The 17,757-nt window shown below is 41.9% G+C and overlaps 1 protein-coding gene across 6 annotated transcripts in view; it reads left to right on the top strand.

Moving 5' to 3' along the window:
* ANKRD17 (ankyrin repeat domain 17) overlaps positions 1 to 17,757 on the top strand; it is an 81,562-nt gene that overhangs the window by 7,065 nt on the left and 56,740 nt on the right. Inside the window, exon 1 of one of the 6 annotated variants that reach the window (XM_085222701.1) lies at positions 10,203 to 10,349. The exons of the other annotated variants lie outside the window; for them this stretch is intronic. Coding sequence (XP_085078827.1) covers positions 10,317 to 10,349 — 33 coding nt within the window. The 5' untranslated portion in view covers positions 10,203 to 10,316. Of the gene's footprint in view, positions 1 to 10,202; positions 10,350 to 17,757 lie in introns of those variants that run through there. 6 annotated transcript variants of the gene reach the window in all.

The raw sequence follows: 17,757 nt of genomic DNA, 5'->3' as shown, positions 1-17,757 counted from the left end.
AAACACAGAGCTTGGAAGACATTTGGAGTGCTTAGTATGATGAAATGTTTGTAGTTTTGGCGTCTGTTCTCCTTGAGTTCAACTTGTAGAAGTCAAAAAGTTAAGTGCTCATGTGTTAAGTTCACATCCTGATTATTTTGCTTTGGTTCAAATTAAAGGCATTTTACAGAGTAAGAAAACTTTACTTTCCAGAGAGGTTGCCTTGGATTTGGGCTCACGTTTTCCCCTCCCCCAAATCCCAAAGCTCCTAAGCCTTTGCAAGGACTGCTTTGTGGAGTACAGCTTCAGCAAGCGGAGAACATCTGAATCCTCCCTGTGGCAGGGAGTGACTCAGAGATAAGAGGAGGAAGGTCATTTCTATTCTCCCAGTTTTTCCCATACAAAAGAATAGAACGAAACAATTTATTTAGTGAGAAACTGGAGGTCCTCAGTACCTCTGGTGTCTGTAAGGTATTCAGTGAGTCACATGTTTTCCCATACCTGAGCTTTGCCATATATAAACTTCAGGCACTTTTGCTCATCTTGTCCTGAAGTGTTTTGCCGGCAGAATATTCCTCCTCAGCTGGTTCTGCGGGTGTGAACTGTTCTCCTCCACGGAATGGTGAACAATGTTTTAATGAAGTTGAAAATGTGAACTCACGGCATGACTTAGCTTCTTTCTGAAGCTCTGGGTGTCAGCGTGGGCACTCATCCCACTGAAGTCAAGGGAGTCAGGTTTGTGGGAAGATTGCAGTGAGGCAGCTGTTGGGGAGGAAGAAACAAAAGCAACGGTTGCTTCTCACAGCAGCTTGGGAAATGATCTCATTTAAAAACCTGAGCAGCAGAAAAAGCACGCTTGCAGCTGATGGGTCCTTGGTCCAGTTTGTCAGGCAGGGACACGGGAGCTTGTGCTGACACAGCGAGGAGCCCAAAAGGAAGAGCCAGAAAATTGGATGGGGAGGAGGGCTGAGGACTGCCTCTTCTGGCAAAACTATTCATTTAAATGCCTGTCAAAGAAACACTTGCATTGTCTTTGAGGAGTGGAGCTGCTGAGAATGCTACAGATCTGTGAGAATTCTGGTATTAAAGGGCAAAGCAATCCTCTTCACGGTTCCTTTAGATTTGGTGTCTGAAAGTGGCTGGCTGAGTCCTGGAAAGATAAATGGCATCAAATCTTTTTTTTTCTTCCAGCTTTGAAACTTAAAAGCTTGAGATAAAATCAGCACTGACATATTTTTATTCTCTGGTGTTCCTTACAGTTCTTTAAAGCAGCGTGTTAAGGGTAGATCAAAAGAGAGGATTGAAGTAGTGTTGCGTTAAAACACTGCTGCGTGTTTTAAGTGTAACCATTGCTGCTTTTGTATCGCTCAGCGGAATGCAGGAAGGCTTTGTAAGCCAACCAGCGTAAGATGGACACAAAGCAAGACTGGGATGAGTGTGGTAACTGTGCCAATATAACCAACCTAATTTGAAGACTTTTAACTTAGCAGTCTGCTAGATAGATGAACATACGCTTTCTGTCCGTCTCAGTCACTAACAGAAGTGAAAGTTAGCATAGCAGCACGCTGGTATTTTTGTGAAGCGTCAACTTGACAAAAGATCTCCTCAGTGATAAATATAGTAGCAAAGTTTAGCGCATAAACATCCCAAAGGGCTTTTCTGAACCCTGCACGTGTGGGAAGTGGCTGTGCTTCTCAACTTGTGGATAAAATCATTCTAAATCTACTGGCATCTCTGAGATGGTCTTTTTCAGTATGTGTATCTATGTAAAGTTGGGTTCTCCAAACACCTTTATGACAATACGGCATAATGGGAGGAGTTGATCTGACATCTTACCTCTGCCACAAGTGGGGAATCTTTCTCTGACCTATAACCAACCGTACATTTAAATGGCTTCAGTTTTGCCAGCTCTCATTGCAGCAAATCTCTGGCCTGCAGTCTGTCCAAAAGGCACTATTGTGGGTATGAAGGGAAAAGGGGAAATAGCTGTGAGGAGTTCTGGTTGCTTTTCCTTTGGAGTCTGGAACCAAGCTGTTCTGTCAGCTCAGGGCCTGCCTTGCTCGTGTATGTGGGGTTGGATTTATCCTTTCCAGCTGTTGGTGCAACAGTTCTGCTGAATGACAAGTTTGTTCTGCAGGTTAATAGAGATGCTAATTCCTTCTGTGTTTTGGGATGCTGCATGCTGCTCTGGCCCAGCATTGCTTAGTTAAGTGAGCTTATGACCTAAACCTCAGTTTACTGGCAGATATCTTTGCCTTCCCTAACTGGATCAGTTACTGGCTTTGAAGATGCATACGGAGCAGTACCACCTCGTAGGCTCTTCCTTGAGTGAGTTAAGTGTGAAATATGGGCAGTAGTATTCTCAAAGAATTGTATTTAAACTATTCTTACATGTGAAACAAAAACATTTTGTAGATGTTCTTAGGGGTGGTTTTCACTGTAATCCAGAGATGGGTACACAGTCTTTCCAAGCCATGGAAATATGTTGTTAGTAGGAATAACTTGAGAAATGTGTGGTGCAACATAAGTACAGTCTGGGAAGTATTTAAAGTGTTTTCTTTAACATTTGTGAGAGCAGGCAGTGGATATTCTGTTTAATCTCCAATAACTTCTAAAACATTTGATTCAATGAGGTCCTAGTAAAACATTTCCATTAGGCTCTGTGTGAATGATTCACTTTGAATGTGGAGGGAGAGTGAGATCTCTATGCAAGAGAGCATGTTTCTGATGGGTTGAAAGGGGTCTCCATTGTCAGTGCAGTGAGTGTTTTTAGCTGAGTTAAAACCTGAAGATTTTTCATTTCTTGTACTCTTAAAAACCTTCAGAGTTAGTCTTCAGCTAAAATTAGGCTCTTAATTGTCAGTTCACTTGTATTGAGAAAGGCAGGTGTTTGTGACTTCATTGTCGTGCATTTCTTTCAGTAACTGAGATAAGCTGAATGGTTTTTTGTCTTCTGCAGATTTGAGAAGTGGTTGTCAGGGGTCCTGAAGTCCAGTGAGCAAGCAACATTCAGCTAGAAGGATTTTGACCTGGCAGCCAGTTTGACTGTGCTGATGGCAAATGCACTGAGGTTCTGCTGTGAGGTTCTCAATATTTCTTGACCTTTTGAGCAGCTTCAGATGAAATAAGTGAGCAGCTGCATTATAGTCAACATAGGAGTTTCTCATTGTTTTTATCAGGTTTTTGTACTCCTTCAGCTTTTTTTTTTGTTTTTTGTTTTTTTTTTACCAGTCTGCTGCCTGTTAAATTTCAGGCTTGATGTTGCTCTTGATAAATGGAGTAGTTCTAATATTCAGTTCTATATCTGAACTTGAAGATGCCAGCCAAGCAACTGCCCTTCAGGAGCCTCCAAAAGAAAGAAACTAAGTACAATATTATGGGTTCTGCTCATTTTCCTAAGTTAGGTGGAGTGTGGGAATACGATAAAGGAAGTTGAACCTTGTCTAAATGTGGAACTGTTAGAAAATTTCTTTGGTTTACAACTGAGGAAATGGAGACAGGAAGATTCTGATCCAGCAGATCTTGAATTTGAATTTTTCGGTGAAGCATATCAGTATTGAGTTACTTTGATTATACTCCAGAGAAAATCATGGGCTTGTCTGCTTAAAAAGGAGGGGGAAACTGACATTGAAAGTATTTTCTTTTGTGTGAAGGTTTGCTAACTGTCTGTATTCGCGCTTTGAACTCTTAAGGAAATTCCAGTGGCTGACCACTGTTATCTGTAAAAACTGCTTTATATTTTTGTCAATTTTTTTTGATGGTGGTGTTGGGGGGAATGAGACAAGACTAATTGAAAATATCAACCAAGTACTAATGTGTTTTCATAAAGTTTAATGATTAAAGAACTGGAAATGAGGAACTAGTCTGCTACATGTTGTATTCAGTCCTGTTTATGGTTACTGAGTTCTACATTATAGTTCGTCAAGGTCAAAATGTATCATGTCACAGCAATTATAAGAGAACCTCTGTGTTTGGGGGCTTGTCCTAGTATGAACCAAATGGGACGAAGGACCAGCTTCTAAAGCAGACGTTCTACGTGCACATCGGATGGATTGCACAGACATGGGGTATGTTAAAAGAGGATCGTTTCAACCTTGTGCTCTGGTCTCTCACATACTGATGTTAAGATATCTGGAGTTAGTACTTATCTTAGCATTCAAGAGGCACTAGTATTAATGTTGTTAGATTGTACTTTGTTCCATTATGTGAGAAATTTTCTTTACTTAGAGGCTCTACAAATGCCATTGAAATTGTGCATAGCTTCCCTGCTGCCTGTATATCATGACAAATGGGAAGGGAAATACAATTTGAAAAACCTGTCCTGTTGCAAATGGGTATCTTTTTTTGAACACGTTCACTGTCTAGTTGTGTTTAGCCCAAAAGCAGGCTTCTTAGGTGAGTTGAAAGTTCTTGGACTAAAGACTTGTAACAGTATTATTACCTGGTAAAAAATTTGGACTGCTTGAATGGGAGAACTTGAGAGTAAGTTCTATAAAAGACTCCCATTAGACAAACATCTCTGTCAGTAATGTTGTACTACTGATGGAAAACACAAAATGCACTTTTAAATACGTAATTTTCTCATGCTTTCATAGCTTTGTGTCAATGCAATTTTAACTTGTACTGGGCATTTCCTCTGTAGCAAAATCGCAGGCTCAGTTCTTAGGAAAGGAAAAGCTCACTGGACAAATATAAAGGAAGATAAAGCTGCAAGAATATGTCTTGACACAATTGCTTTTTAAGTTCTGACTTGGTTTGTCAAGGCAATACTATGTATTAATAGAGGGTATTTTTCCTCCTCCTTCCGTGCTTAGATTTGCATTGCAGAATTGAAATCCAAAGTAATAGGGCTGATGTAAGCACTTACTGGGGAAGAAGGTTCTCAGCTGGTCAGAAGGATTTGCATCACTGTCTGCAGTGCAGTATGCTGCTTGCTTACTAGAATGTAAAGCTCCATCCAGATATGAATTTGATTTAGGCAGGGATAAAGGCTGCTTTCAGAAATATTTTTTACATGGTGCAACTACTTTCTTTCAGAAGCTGCTGATAGAATTTGAAAGTATTAACTTATGTGCCTTGACTTGAACACTGCAATTTTACTTTAGGCAGACAGCTAGCTGCTGGCATCCCTTGTCTTAAAGTTCCTGGAAAAAGTGCTCTGAGCTTTTGCTTGGAGCTTGTATGTGCTGTCGGGCAATCCTGATAGCGAAGACAATGCCAGGAGTGCAAGGAAAACTAACTTTTTTCGATGGTGGCAGTGATTGCCACTGACTGACTCTTTAATGAGATATTGCAGTAAAATTACATATAAGATATGAATACTGAAATCCCTCAACAGTTCCTTAGAGGAGACAGTAACACCTATTTCAAAAAGGTTCTCTGGATATGGGGTCATCATGGTCTCTGATCACATCAGATCTTATAGTTTATGCCAGCTGCCAAGTATATTTTGCTAGTTTGCTGCTGCGTCTAAAGGAGATGAGATCTGAGGAGGAGGAGTGTCTGAAGGAAGTGGAGCAGCTTTACTCCATCAGGCACATCATAAACATCTTTATTGTCATCGGTCAAACTTATAAACATTTTTTTCTTGTATGCAGTCATTTGACATAAAAAGGGAATGTTTATCTGTACTCTGAAAGGTAGCTGAGTACAGGCACCTTTCAAAGATACTAGTTTCTTTGCAGGTGTGGGAAAGTTAGGTCTCAGGAGTACCACGTTAAGACCCTTTAAAGAACAGGACTTGATCTTTTCTAGCTCTACATGCTTTCCAAAAAGAGTAAAGCTAAATGTGCAGAAAATGTGAGGTTTGGAATTAAGGCCTTGGATGTCTTGTCATCCTAGATGAAGTAAAGAATACGCTGCACAGAAAATAAAGGTCTGTCTGGGGAGAAAGCTTAGTGTTTAAGCCCTAAAGAATATTGGATAGTCAAGAAAGGTGGTTGTATGGTTGTTCCAGAAGCCAAAATAAGTGGTTCCACTGTGAGAGTTAGCAGGGCTGAGTTACGGCAGATGAGGATGAGCAGTAAAGATCATCTTGTGATAGTAAAACTAAATGAATGTTTTGCCACAGTTTTTGACAGAAGGGGCTGAAACTCCTAGAGAGAAACACTGAATTATAACAGTGGGGAATAAATAGAAGACAAAAATGTAGATTATATCAAGTGAAGTCCTCCTTCCTCCCAAATAAAACTTAAAGGAAGGTTGATCTTACATTGAAATCGCTAATCACCTGAAGGATGTTGGTGAAGGGGAGAAAGGCAATAATATACTATGAAAAAAAGAGTAAAAGCAGGTGAGAGTCCTGACTTCAGAAGGTTCCTGAAGTTTGGGTTTGAGCTGACATAACTTTATATAATCGCTAAGCCCTGAGGATCAAGAGTAGGAGTTTGGTGAATCCATCTAGAGAGACAAATGTATAGAGTGGGTTTAATTTTTTGTTGTGCAGGAATGAGAGGCCTTACAAATGCACCAAGGGATTACCAATGCAAACTACTGTAAAGTGTAACTCATGCTTCTGTGGCACACTCAGAAGTAGCAGCGGTGAAGAACATGATTAGTGTCTTTGTGGTTATCTAAATATGGTTAACTAAATAATGCGATGGAGTAATGAAAGATATGTGCACGGGTGGGGATTGAGTTGCTGAAGGTGGATAAATATTAGTGCAGCTTCATCAGGTAGTGAGCTTGTGTGGTGTATACACTTAGGAGGGTCTGTTTGGGAAAGGTTCCTTTCTCACTTATTTGTAGAGGGTTTTGAAAAAGTATTTCTCCTATTAGAGCAGCTTGGCACAATCCAGCAAAGTGAATGTGGATAGGAATAGCATCGCTCAACCAAAAGTAGGAAATGGATAAAATTGGAAGATGGTGTTTGCAAGAAGAGGAGATTGTACATTAGGTGGTGGATAATGGTAGTGTCTCAAACTAGTTTATTCATTAGGAGGTCTTCCAATTAAGGTAGGCTACTTGTCTCTCTCCCTCTGCTCAAAACTGATTTTTTTGTTTGTTTGTTTTCCAATAATGAATGCAACTTGTGTTTCTACTGAATAAGATGTAAGCATCTGTGTGAGATGCAGTTTACACAACCAACTTTGAGCTCTGAGTCTGAAAATGCACAAAAATGGTGTTTATATGCTTTGGGACAGTTGGTGACCAGTACCGCTTGATCAGCTGTAAAGAGATAACAATGTGCTCTTGTGATATAAGAGTGGGAATTGTCTGATCGATTGTTTAAGTGCTTACATTTCTGTATGCCAGAATCTGTCTCAGATCAATTGTTCAAATGCTTGTGTTTCAGCATGACATAGTCTGACTGGTGCCAGTTAAAAATTAGTGGTGGCATGCGTGATAGGAGGGAGACAAATTTTTCATCTTCAAAGTTATACACCAGCTCTTTAGTATTTGTACTCTGTACTTCACTCCATGTGAACTTGGTGTTTCTTCAAATGCTTGTACTCTTCTCTAGGTCAAATTATGTGCTTTACCCTTAGTTTTAGTTACCAGTGCTGTAGGGGGAACATAGCATAGAGTAAACCAACATTGTTTTGTACTTGTCCCAGCCTTTGGCTTTCACTGTGTACTGCTATCTCAAGACTCATTTTGATCTTCTGCACTTGAGCACAGCTTGAAATAGGATTTCTTTCCCAATTTTTTTTTTTTTTTAAGCAATGCTATGATAAACTTGTCTGCTCAAGCTGTACTTCCAATGTTTACTCTTCCACCGTCTGCATAGGGGAACATAAGGACTTTTCTCTGGTTTAGACTTACAGAATGGGAGGAACTGTAATAAGACAGCATGATAGATGTGCGTGACTTGGACAGCTGCTTTAAGGTACCACTTCTGGGGAAGAAAGATTTCTTTTTTAGCAATAGATGAGAACAGGCGAGGGTATTGACTAGATCATTCCCTTCCTAGCAGAAGAAAGTAAAGATGTTACATTTTTAACAGAAGCTGAGTTTTACAGTCTCCTTTCCTAAAAACACCAGGCTGGAGTGATTGATAGAGCTGGATTTGAAAGTGAAGAAGAAATGGATCTGCGTTCACCTTTGCGTAACGTGAAGATATGTTTCCTGACCTGTGAATTATGTGACTTTTGGATTTTCAACAGAGGAAAAAATAATCCAGACGTAAATAACTTCCCCACCTCCACCTCTCGTATCTTCCTTTCCTGCAAGAACAGAATGGGCTGTATCAAAGCCTTGGTTTTACTGAGGATCTCTTCATGCGGCAAAGTTTCAAGTATTGAGAATATGCAGTTTTATGTGTGTACATACATATATCCATACAGTACATAGTATTACATAGTATTGGGAATATATAGTTTTCTGGAATTTGGTATTCCACGCTGTAAAGAAGTTTGTACTATGTGATGTGGAGGTTGTCATTTAATAAAAGCAGGCTTCTTGCAGGTGATGGGTAAAGTGCTTGGCCTGGAGAGAGGAGAGGGTATGGGAGCAGGAGTACTTACCAGTATTGGCATTCAGAGTATGAAAGCAAATAAATGATGAACATAACTTGCTTTCAGTGGAATGTCTGCTGGTGAGTTTGCTATCTTTGTTGTTCCCAGTAGCGCTGGTGCTGTTTGTTTCTTCTAGTGTAACAACTTGGGAAGCTTTGAGCTATTCTGATGCTTACGGTTTTGTAAATGAAGTTCTGTTGTTGTAGATAACTGTTGTCTCCAAGTGGGCTGGAAGTGGCTCATCTCTTGAGGTGAACTTGTTTCTCTTGGATAATCTTGCACTCATTCTATAAAAAGTGGGGAAAGTACTGCTTTTCCATCTCTTGTGTAGAATGGACATCTTATTTTGTTCTCTGCTGCTCTCTTTCTGTTTGAAAATGTTTTCAGTGTTGTGATATGCATAATATCTTAATTTTAGCACTATGCTGTTCTGTGTTTTTTCTGTGTGATATAAGGTGTCTGTTCGTTCTTTCCAGTACTTGGAAAATGACTAACTGTTCTTTTGAGACGTGACTGTTGTTATGTGGGAGGTTTGTGTGGCTCTTGTTTTAGTTTTGTAAAGGAATACTTAAAGTTGGAGGGGCTAGCTTTGTGATCCGTCCAACGTTATGCACAACTGATGAGATGCCCATACTCGGGACTGGTTGCAAGGGCTGCTGAGGCTCTCAAAAATGCCAACTGAAGAGCACTACTTGAGCCATGGAATTTTGTCCCATGATTCTCAGTGTTGACAAGAGTTTCCTATGGAAAGGAGAGTGGCATAGGTGTGCATGTCTGTATGATTCATCTCCCTGAGGCAGCTCACTTGTATTAATCTTCTTGGCTATCTAAGCTGAGCTTTTGCTGTTACACGTGCTTGTGCCCAGCCACGTTTAGGAGGTTGGCATGAAGGACAGTATTGGCTGCAAAATTAATTGTGCTGGAGTTTACAGAAAATGTTGGTAAACTTGTTTTCCTCAGGGTGAGATTCCTAAAGGTGGTTGTCATTTAATGTGACTACATCTTTTGTGTTGGCAGCTGGCTGAACAGAAGGCTGAAGGCTAATGAACTGGATTTGTGGCTTACCTTTCTAGGGTAGCACTTCTGAATGGAAATTTGGCTGAAAAGACGAAGTGCAAGAAAGTGTTCAGTAAGGTACTGGATAGAATCATAGAGCCATAGAGTGGCTTGGGTTGGAGGGGACCTCAAAGCCCACTCACCCCAACCCCCTGCCGTGGGCTGGTTGTCTCCACCAGCACAGCTGCCCAGGGCCCCATCCAGCCTGGCCTCGGGCCCTGCAGGGATGGGGCACCACAGCTCGGGCAGCTGTGCCAGCGCCTCACCGCCCTCTGAGTGAGGAAGTTACTCCTAACGCATAACCATGCTCGGTGCAGCGGGAGCAGAGCTGCTGCTGCCCATCGCTTGGGCTGGGCCTGTCGGTCGAGGCCTCGAAAGCGCCGGGAAGGTCAGCTAAGTGTATTTTTATGACTTTTATGGGCCCATTGTACTTGTCCTGAGGGTTGCAGAGCCGATGGGAGGAACGCGAGCCGCCCCGCTCCGTCCCAGGACGTTGAGATTCGTTAGAGGAAAGCAGTTGGTTCGGCGCGGATTTCTCCTCCGAGCCTCCTGACGCACCCGTGCGCCCATTGAGGTGCCGGGGATGAGGCGGGGAGCCCCGGGCCGCCTTCTCCCCCCCGCGCTCGGGTGGTAGGCGCCCGCCCCGCGCAGGGTGGAACGCTCCATTTCCTGTTCCGCGCTGACAGCGGGGGGGGAGGGGGGAAGCGAGCGTGCTGCTGCCGGGCGGCCGGCGGCCCCTCTGTGTCCGTCAGCGCGGGGGGTGGCGGCGGCGGGCGGCGGGGCATGGCCGGGCTCTGAGGGCGGACGGAGGCGGCGGCCCGCGCGATGGAGGCCTACGTGCTGGAGGACATCCTGGAGGTAGGGCCGGGAGAGGGCCGCAGAACAAAGGGGTGGCGGCGGGCGAGCCCCGGGGAAGCACCCGGGGCTGGTGGGGCGGGCCGGCGGCGGGGGCCGGGACTGGGCGCGGAGCCCCGCGGCCTTCCGTGGCACCGCCTCGGTCCTCGGGGCGGGCGGCACGGGAGCTGCAGCCGGGCCTCCTGCATGGCCCTGCTAGCGTCCGCGGGGCTCGCCAGCTCCCTGCCGTACTACGGCTCCGAGACCCGCAGGTGTTACATCCCCACCTGCAGCCTGCATTGCTCCTCTTGCGTCGTCCATACGCTAGGCCAGTGTGGTTCCCGCATTTCCAATCTTCTTGAGAGTGTGTGGGCCGCTTTTAATGTCCCCTGCAGGTGCTGTGCTGTGAAATGAATGACATTTCCGCTTCTTGGGACTGAAACTTCAAAATGTGATTTCAGTCGCAGGAACAGAGTCTGGCCCAGGTGACCTAAAGCAACGTGGCTGTTCCAAGTGACATGGCTCCTTGTTCCACCTCGTATCAGCAAGGAGCTGTCACAGTTCAAGGAAGCTTCTTTTTTGTTGTCGTGGTGTTTCTGGTTTTGCCAACAAAGGCACGATTTCATTGCCAGCTGACTTTCCAAAATATATGCGTGTAGTCTTTACTGTCATGAGAAGCTCTTTGCTTGTTTTAGTTGCTGCCAAAATTTCAACAAAGCAGTGCTTTCAGCGATGCTTGTCTGGTAGGTTTATCCTGAATGGCCACATGTATGTTGCTCTTTGGCCTTCAATTTTATGGCAGTAGAACCGCCTAGTGCGGTGTTAACAGTGTTAATGCTCATGTGGAAGTTAAACACAATTATATCCAGAATGTTAACACAAATGCTCGGCGCGTGCTTAAGAAATTGTTACCAATTCGTGGATGAGACACTTGTACCAGTATCTGTCTGTGTGGCTGGGTTTCTGTGGTGAGACCAAAAGTGAACTGGGCTCTCTGCCATCAGACAAACATGTTAGTATTTCATTTGCCTTAATGGATGTGGAAAGCTTTTTCCTTTTTCTTTTGAACTCTAAATCGTCATGTGCAGCTCCATTGTATGTCAAGTTAATAAAAACACTTGAGTTTCTTCCTTTTCTTTTTCTGGAAAAGCAGTTAGCAAATTAATTGTGTATAGTTGTAGTTTAGGTTTATGTGTGTGAATCGAACACATGCTTCTTGGATTAAGATGGATTTGATGACTTCTGGTAATTGCAACACGCATTCATTTCACATGTTCATTTGTTGGTCAACCCAAGCCATTCTATGATACGATTTTATGATTCATTTCCGTGTCATGAGGCAAACTGTATTTTGGGAAAATATCCTTAAGAATCAAGTCGCTATTTAGATTGTGTGACTCCAGATGAGCATTAACTCTAACTACATGGCTGCTCATGAATCTCAGTAATGCCATAGAGGCCAATTCTTAATTTCTTAGTGTATCAGTGGATGAAATGCAGTTATTGAAAGTTATTAGGGGTCTGGAAGTCAAACTTGGTTGTCCCCAAACTTACTACTGTTGAAACTTCTAAAAGCGTGTTTAGGCTGTTTGCTTTATTTTTCTTTTTAGTGCTTTACTTTCTCCTGTGGAGCAATTACTGATACAATTTTGAAGACTACAGTGTGAAGGTGGAGAGAACTGCTGTTGCTTAGCAAAATCTAAGTCACATCTCATTTATTGGACAGAGTTTGTACTTAGTTAAATTTGAAGAGAGTTTTCCTTACCTTTTTACAAAATGTTCAAGGATTTTCTCGCTCTAGATTGGTTATAGCTTAACTAAAACAATTCTTCTGTGAGTTTAATGCATCTGGGGGCAGAAATGATCTTTAGCCCAGAGGATGTCATTTAGTGGCTTGGCTGCTGCACTCATGCCACCTTCAGTGAAGGTTGCATTCACTGCAGACCTTGGGCAGGCTTTCCTGCTCTGCTGAAGAGGAACAGTGCCCTGGCTGCATTACTTGTGTTTGGTGTTGAAAGTACTGTAAAGGAATGCAGCTGCATAAAGTTTAAATGCCATGGGGTTCATCTCCAGTTGGTTTTGTTTCTTTGGTTCTTCTGATACGTGTATCTTGGCAATAGTTCCCTGTTAACGTGTGACTTAGCTGATGACAAAGCTTTTTTTGTGTGTGTCGGTATAACATTTCAGGTTTTGGCTTGTTTGTGCTAGTGGAGGAATAACTGGAGACTTAGATGTGGAATTCAAATAGAAGCATAAAGCAAGCATTGCTCTTTTGTCACTTTGAAGTATTCAACAGAAACATTTTCTTTGTTGGGTGAAAAGAAGATAAGTTTCCTCCTGACAGATGAGGATACAGTCTGCATTGTAGTGTGCAGAAAAGCATGTTGGATACTTATGAAAGTGGAGGGGTGAATTTATATTCCCTGTGATATTTTAATATTTGTCAAGGGAAGGTGCCATATATTCTGACCTTCAGGTTGTCTAAAAGCTTCTGCACTTGACTTAACGGAAACAGATGGATGTGCAGTGCCAGCCCACTTGACAGTTTATTATTAACGTCCTTAATTAAGTGCATTTAGAACAACCGAAAAAATCCTTTAACTTATTTGTGTAAGGTAAATATTTGTCACCTTCATTGGTTTGAAACTAAAACCAATTATGATCAAAACATAATTTCTTAGTGTAATATGGGGAGTCTTTCTTACCTGCAGAAGATTCTTACCTTTGTACTAGAGCAGTGGTGAAGGGTATTTTGTTTTTGTTTTTCCAGCTCTGAAGATCCTACTTTGGTTGCTTTACCTGATATTTGGTTGCTTTGGCTGATATGGTAGTGATGTTGGTGAGTGGCGGGATAATGTAAAGCAATCACCCCCATCACATCTAGTACAGCTGTAGTGCAGGTAGTGGAGCCATGGCTTCAATAGTGACCAGAAGCTTTACGTAAGCAGAGGCAACTCTGCTCGAGTACATAGGTGCTTGATGGAGTAGTGACAGGAGGAAGAGCAAATTGTTAACCATTAAATACAAGAATAATGTTTCACGCACATCCAGAGATCAGGGGGCTCTACAATGCAATTTTTAAAGGTTTAGGCTTTTGATATTTATAAACCTTGCAGTCTTCTGTCTGAAAATTAGATTGGAATTATACTCCAGTGCTGTTGCTTGAGGCATTAACTGGAATCTTTCCAGCTCTTAGGCTAGTATTTTTCTTGTTCTGTTTCTTTTAGTTTCTGTCATCTTGCCTGTTTAACTTCATTTATGTCTTCCCTTTCTTTTAAAAAGTTTTTCTATGTGAAGTCAACCTTGGCTACTAATAACTACAGTACTTCCTAGCTATTCACTGCAATTTTTCATGCATTTTCATGCAACATAACTAAGTTTGGGCCACAGGCGATGAATGTCGAGAGACTATGTTCCTGTCTGGATCCAAGGTGATGGTTCTTCTAAGGGTCAGTCTTTGAAAATCTTTGAACTTGTAAAAGCAAGAGAGCCCGTTTAAATGCTGTGATATCCCAGTCTCTCACACACACATGTACACACATGTAGGTTTATAAGTTGAGTGGAGTATTATGGCAAGGCACCAAGAATGTAGTTATGCAGCATTAAGTATTGGAAGAGTTGGGCTTTTGCCTGCAGTGAAGATGTGCTGTTGTGTCATGCCCTGAGGTAGGGTTGAACTTTGTGTTGGGATGCATCTGCTGCAGAATCAGTATGACCTTGTTTTGTTAGTCACCTTTTGTCAATCAGGAATTAGTTGTTCGTGCTGTAGTTCACCTACAGTTTAAGAAAAGCAGACTGGTTGCTGTTCCAGGGTATGAGACTACCTTGTTCCCAGGAGAAATCCTGCCAAGTGAGCGAGTTCAGAAGGAAGCTAAAAATGGCTCATGTGAGGTATTTTTCATGGAGGAGGATTAGCCTGAAGTCAAGCTGAACCTGGTAATGGCAAGGCTGAGTTGGTCGGCCATCTTATAATCAGGTGGCATTAATTCCCCCAAACGACCTGTAGGGCAAGATGAGTAGGAACGATCTTAATATGAAGTTCATGCAGCAGGGTGCTAGAACTTGCACCATGCCCTTGTTCAGCTAGTAAAGACACACAAGATTAGGGAAATATTAATGGAAAAATACAATTATTGCCCTTCTCTTGAATCAGCTGGAAAAGAGTGGTCCTGGAGTCTTTGTGGGCTTGCTGGCCAAATTGCTTATAGAAATAGGTATGTAGTAGATTAGTGAGTTGTGTAGTGAAAAACCCCTTGTGCTGCTGTCTTCTCATGTTTCCACGGAGCTGACAGAATGGTGTCAGTCTGACAGAACAGAAGTGATGGCAACCACCTAGGCCCTGCTAGCCCTTGTGTTTGCAGCTTCATGGAGGTGAGTGCAAACTGCAGTGAAGCTGCCTAGCTTGATTCCCTTGGGGCTCTTTCTGTAATGTCTTGTGCTTTCAAGCAAAACAGGAATCCTTTCCCTTGGAACTACTTTCTCCCAGGTACTGCCTCATCTGAGCATTTGTCTATTGTTTGAGGCTCAAAGCAACTGTGTTTTGGAAGTCTTGCCATGTGTTACTTTCCCCCATACCATTAATTTAGTAAGACTGGGTAGCAGGGCAAGGTGCTTATTTTCTGTGGCTTGAGCTGGGTTGTTTTTATTGGAAGCAAGGAAGAAAAGCTGGTGGATGTGTTTTCATTGAATTTTCAGCTGTTCCTGCTTGGCTTGTAGGAAGAGATCTCAAGTCTGATGGTGCAATTGAAAGCGATTGTTTCTCTGTTCTATTGTTTTACCATCTTCCAGTAATGGTTTGTTCTTTGTACAGTAATATGAAAACACAGTTACTACGTGAGATGCTTTAAGGCAGTAAATGACTTCGTACCTGGACAGCTGCTGTTGAAAAGGTCAGCGTTGTTAAGTGGCTGTGTCTGCCAGTGAGCTGGCTGCTAATTGAGAGCTTCACTGAAGACCTCGACTTGACTAGAAGGTGGAATTGGTCTGCAAAAGTCTCTTTTAAACCCAGCTGTTTTTTACTGATCACTTAGTTGAAACTGGACATTTGATCCAAAACGAAAAGAAAACTGAGGTGTTCTAGGTGAATTTTTTTGTTTTTTGTTTCCTTGTGTCCCATCTTTAAACCTTTTTAGAAACACAGCAGTTTTTCTCCTGACTAAAGTACTTTTACCTTTTTTTCCTGCATGCATATAAAGTCTCTTCAGTTCTGGAATTTGCTAGCTCTGTTGGCTGACAGGAAGTCACATGCACCGAAGCTGTAACTCACACTCAAAACAACCTGTTACACTGCCTCAGCATCAAAATCATTTGAGAAGTGTGACTTGCATAAGCATTGATTTCTGTCAGTGGCTATTACTTTCTATGCTGCACAGTTCTTGCAGAGTTTTGTCTGTTAATTCACTTAATAGCAACATTCATGTTACTGGGTGACAGACTTAAACATCTGAAATGCTGTTTTAGGAATAAAGATGTTGTTCCTGTCCCCCACTGCGGACAGATTTGTAATCTGAAAAGCAACTTTGTACTGGCAGTTTTATTTGTGATATGAATATAGCTGAAAGTGATGAAAAGAAGGAGCAGAAACTTGATTCCTGTTGCAACATGTCCTACTGAGAAGCTGTTGTTGGAACTGTATTCGTATTAACATAGAAAAATAAGCTAGGATGTCTTCAGGCGCAATTAGAACAGATGTGGTCAGAAGCCAAAAGAGTAGAAATCAAAATGGCAATAGTGACTTGAGGGAATTTCACGTGTGATTTTTCTGTCTGGGGTACTGGAGGAAATGGTAGGAGGAAAGAGATCCCCTTAAAGTTGCTGTCTTTGTTCTACTCTTAAGCCTCAATTTTTAGACCATCTCCTTTTCAGAAGAAGAAAAAAACTGATATATTTGGATTTGGTCAAGTAGTTATGCTTCTCTTGTTTTCCTTTGCAAGTTGATTAGTTTACCATATGTTAAAAAAAAAAAAAAGAAAGCAAAAAACAACTCTGTTCTGATCTGTTCAGTGTGGTGATGCTTTCAGTTGAGTGTGCTAAATACAGCAAACCAACCGTCCTCTATTTGTTAGGTATGCTTAATAATGCTTTGTATTGTGGGGGAAAAAATCAGTGGCTATCAAGCCTGTGAGAGAGAATTTTAAGCAAATCAGTTGATGCTACTCAAAATGATTTCTGCTGTGCGCAGTTCCCCAGGTGGGTAACTATAAGAATTCTGATCAGACACTGGACTAAGCGGTTTCCTACTGTAACTTCATCCTCTCTCCAGAAGAGTGGCAAACAAGGCCATACCAACTCCCTTTTTGAACAAAAGGCTCAATTGTAAATGCAGAAAAGTGGCTTTTTTTTTTTTTTTTTTAAACCAATGGGAAGTAAAGGAAATCAGCGTTACGTTTGATGCTTTGGGGAGTTTTTTGGTCTTCATTTTTGTCTTCCAATGCAGTCAGTTGTTTCAGGACAGCTGCACTACTGTTCCTCTATTTATAAGACAAAAGTGAATACCAACTAGCAAAACTGGAGCAACCTGAAGTAATGTCAAAGCTCTTGATGTCATGAGTCCTATCTTCCCAAAATATATTTGGTTATTTTCATAAATTCTTCATGTGATAGTTTGATGTGGCTGCCCTTCCTCATATGGATGTAGAATGGAGACTTCAGCAGGTTAACTACAGGCAGAAAAGTAGATGTTTTCAAAGGAACTCTGCTGTCTAGTTTCCTATCCCTGAAGACGATGTATTAAATAGGATGCAGACCACACAATTTCTTGAGGCAGTGCACACCAGCAAGTTTGTTATTGTCATTTTTACAGGAAAAAAATTGGTGTAGCTTGTTTATACATTATTTAAATTGCTTAGGATGAGCCCTTTTGACTAATCTCAGCTGAAATAAAGCCTGCTTCTTAAGGGGCCATTCTGTAGAATCGTTTTCAGCATTGCTGTGATGGTGCAGTTTTTAAGCAATGGCAGCCTGGTTTATCTCTTGACTGTTCTCTAGCTTGGAAGTTGATGGAAGGAAATAGTACCTGAGTCTGCAGGTGCACATGGAATAGCATTTGTGCTTTAACATTGAGATGCTGGAAACAAATTGAGACTATTGGTTAAGCCGTAATCTTTTTATGAATAGAGATATGTTTGAGAGATTTGTCCTTCTAGTAAGTATCTTCCTTCCAGTATACTTTTTCTTATTTCTAAGTATATGTTGTCTTGTATTACTAATTCAGCGTAAGGCGGCTTTCTTTTAAAGGGCTGCCATCTATCATGAGGAAACATGAATTGTGGAGCATATATGCAGTTTGTTCTTGTTTTTACTTCAAGGGATAGCATATTGCTACATCCTAAGACTGCGAGGAGAAGTTTTGTAGGTGTCTTGTATTATGCAGCGCAGCATACTGCTTTAATCACTTTGATCAAGCTAAAGAAAAGCTGTGGCTAAGCTGGGC

Source organism: Meleagris gallopavo, chromosome 4 (genome assembly GCF_905368555.1).
Source record: "Meleagris gallopavo chromosome 4, MGAL_WU_HG_1.1, whole genome shotgun sequence".
Classification (NCBI taxonomy): Eukaryota; Metazoa; Chordata; class Aves; order Galliformes; family Phasianidae; genus Meleagris; species Meleagris gallopavo.
This window is presented reverse-complemented; position numbering and strand designations above follow the sequence as displayed.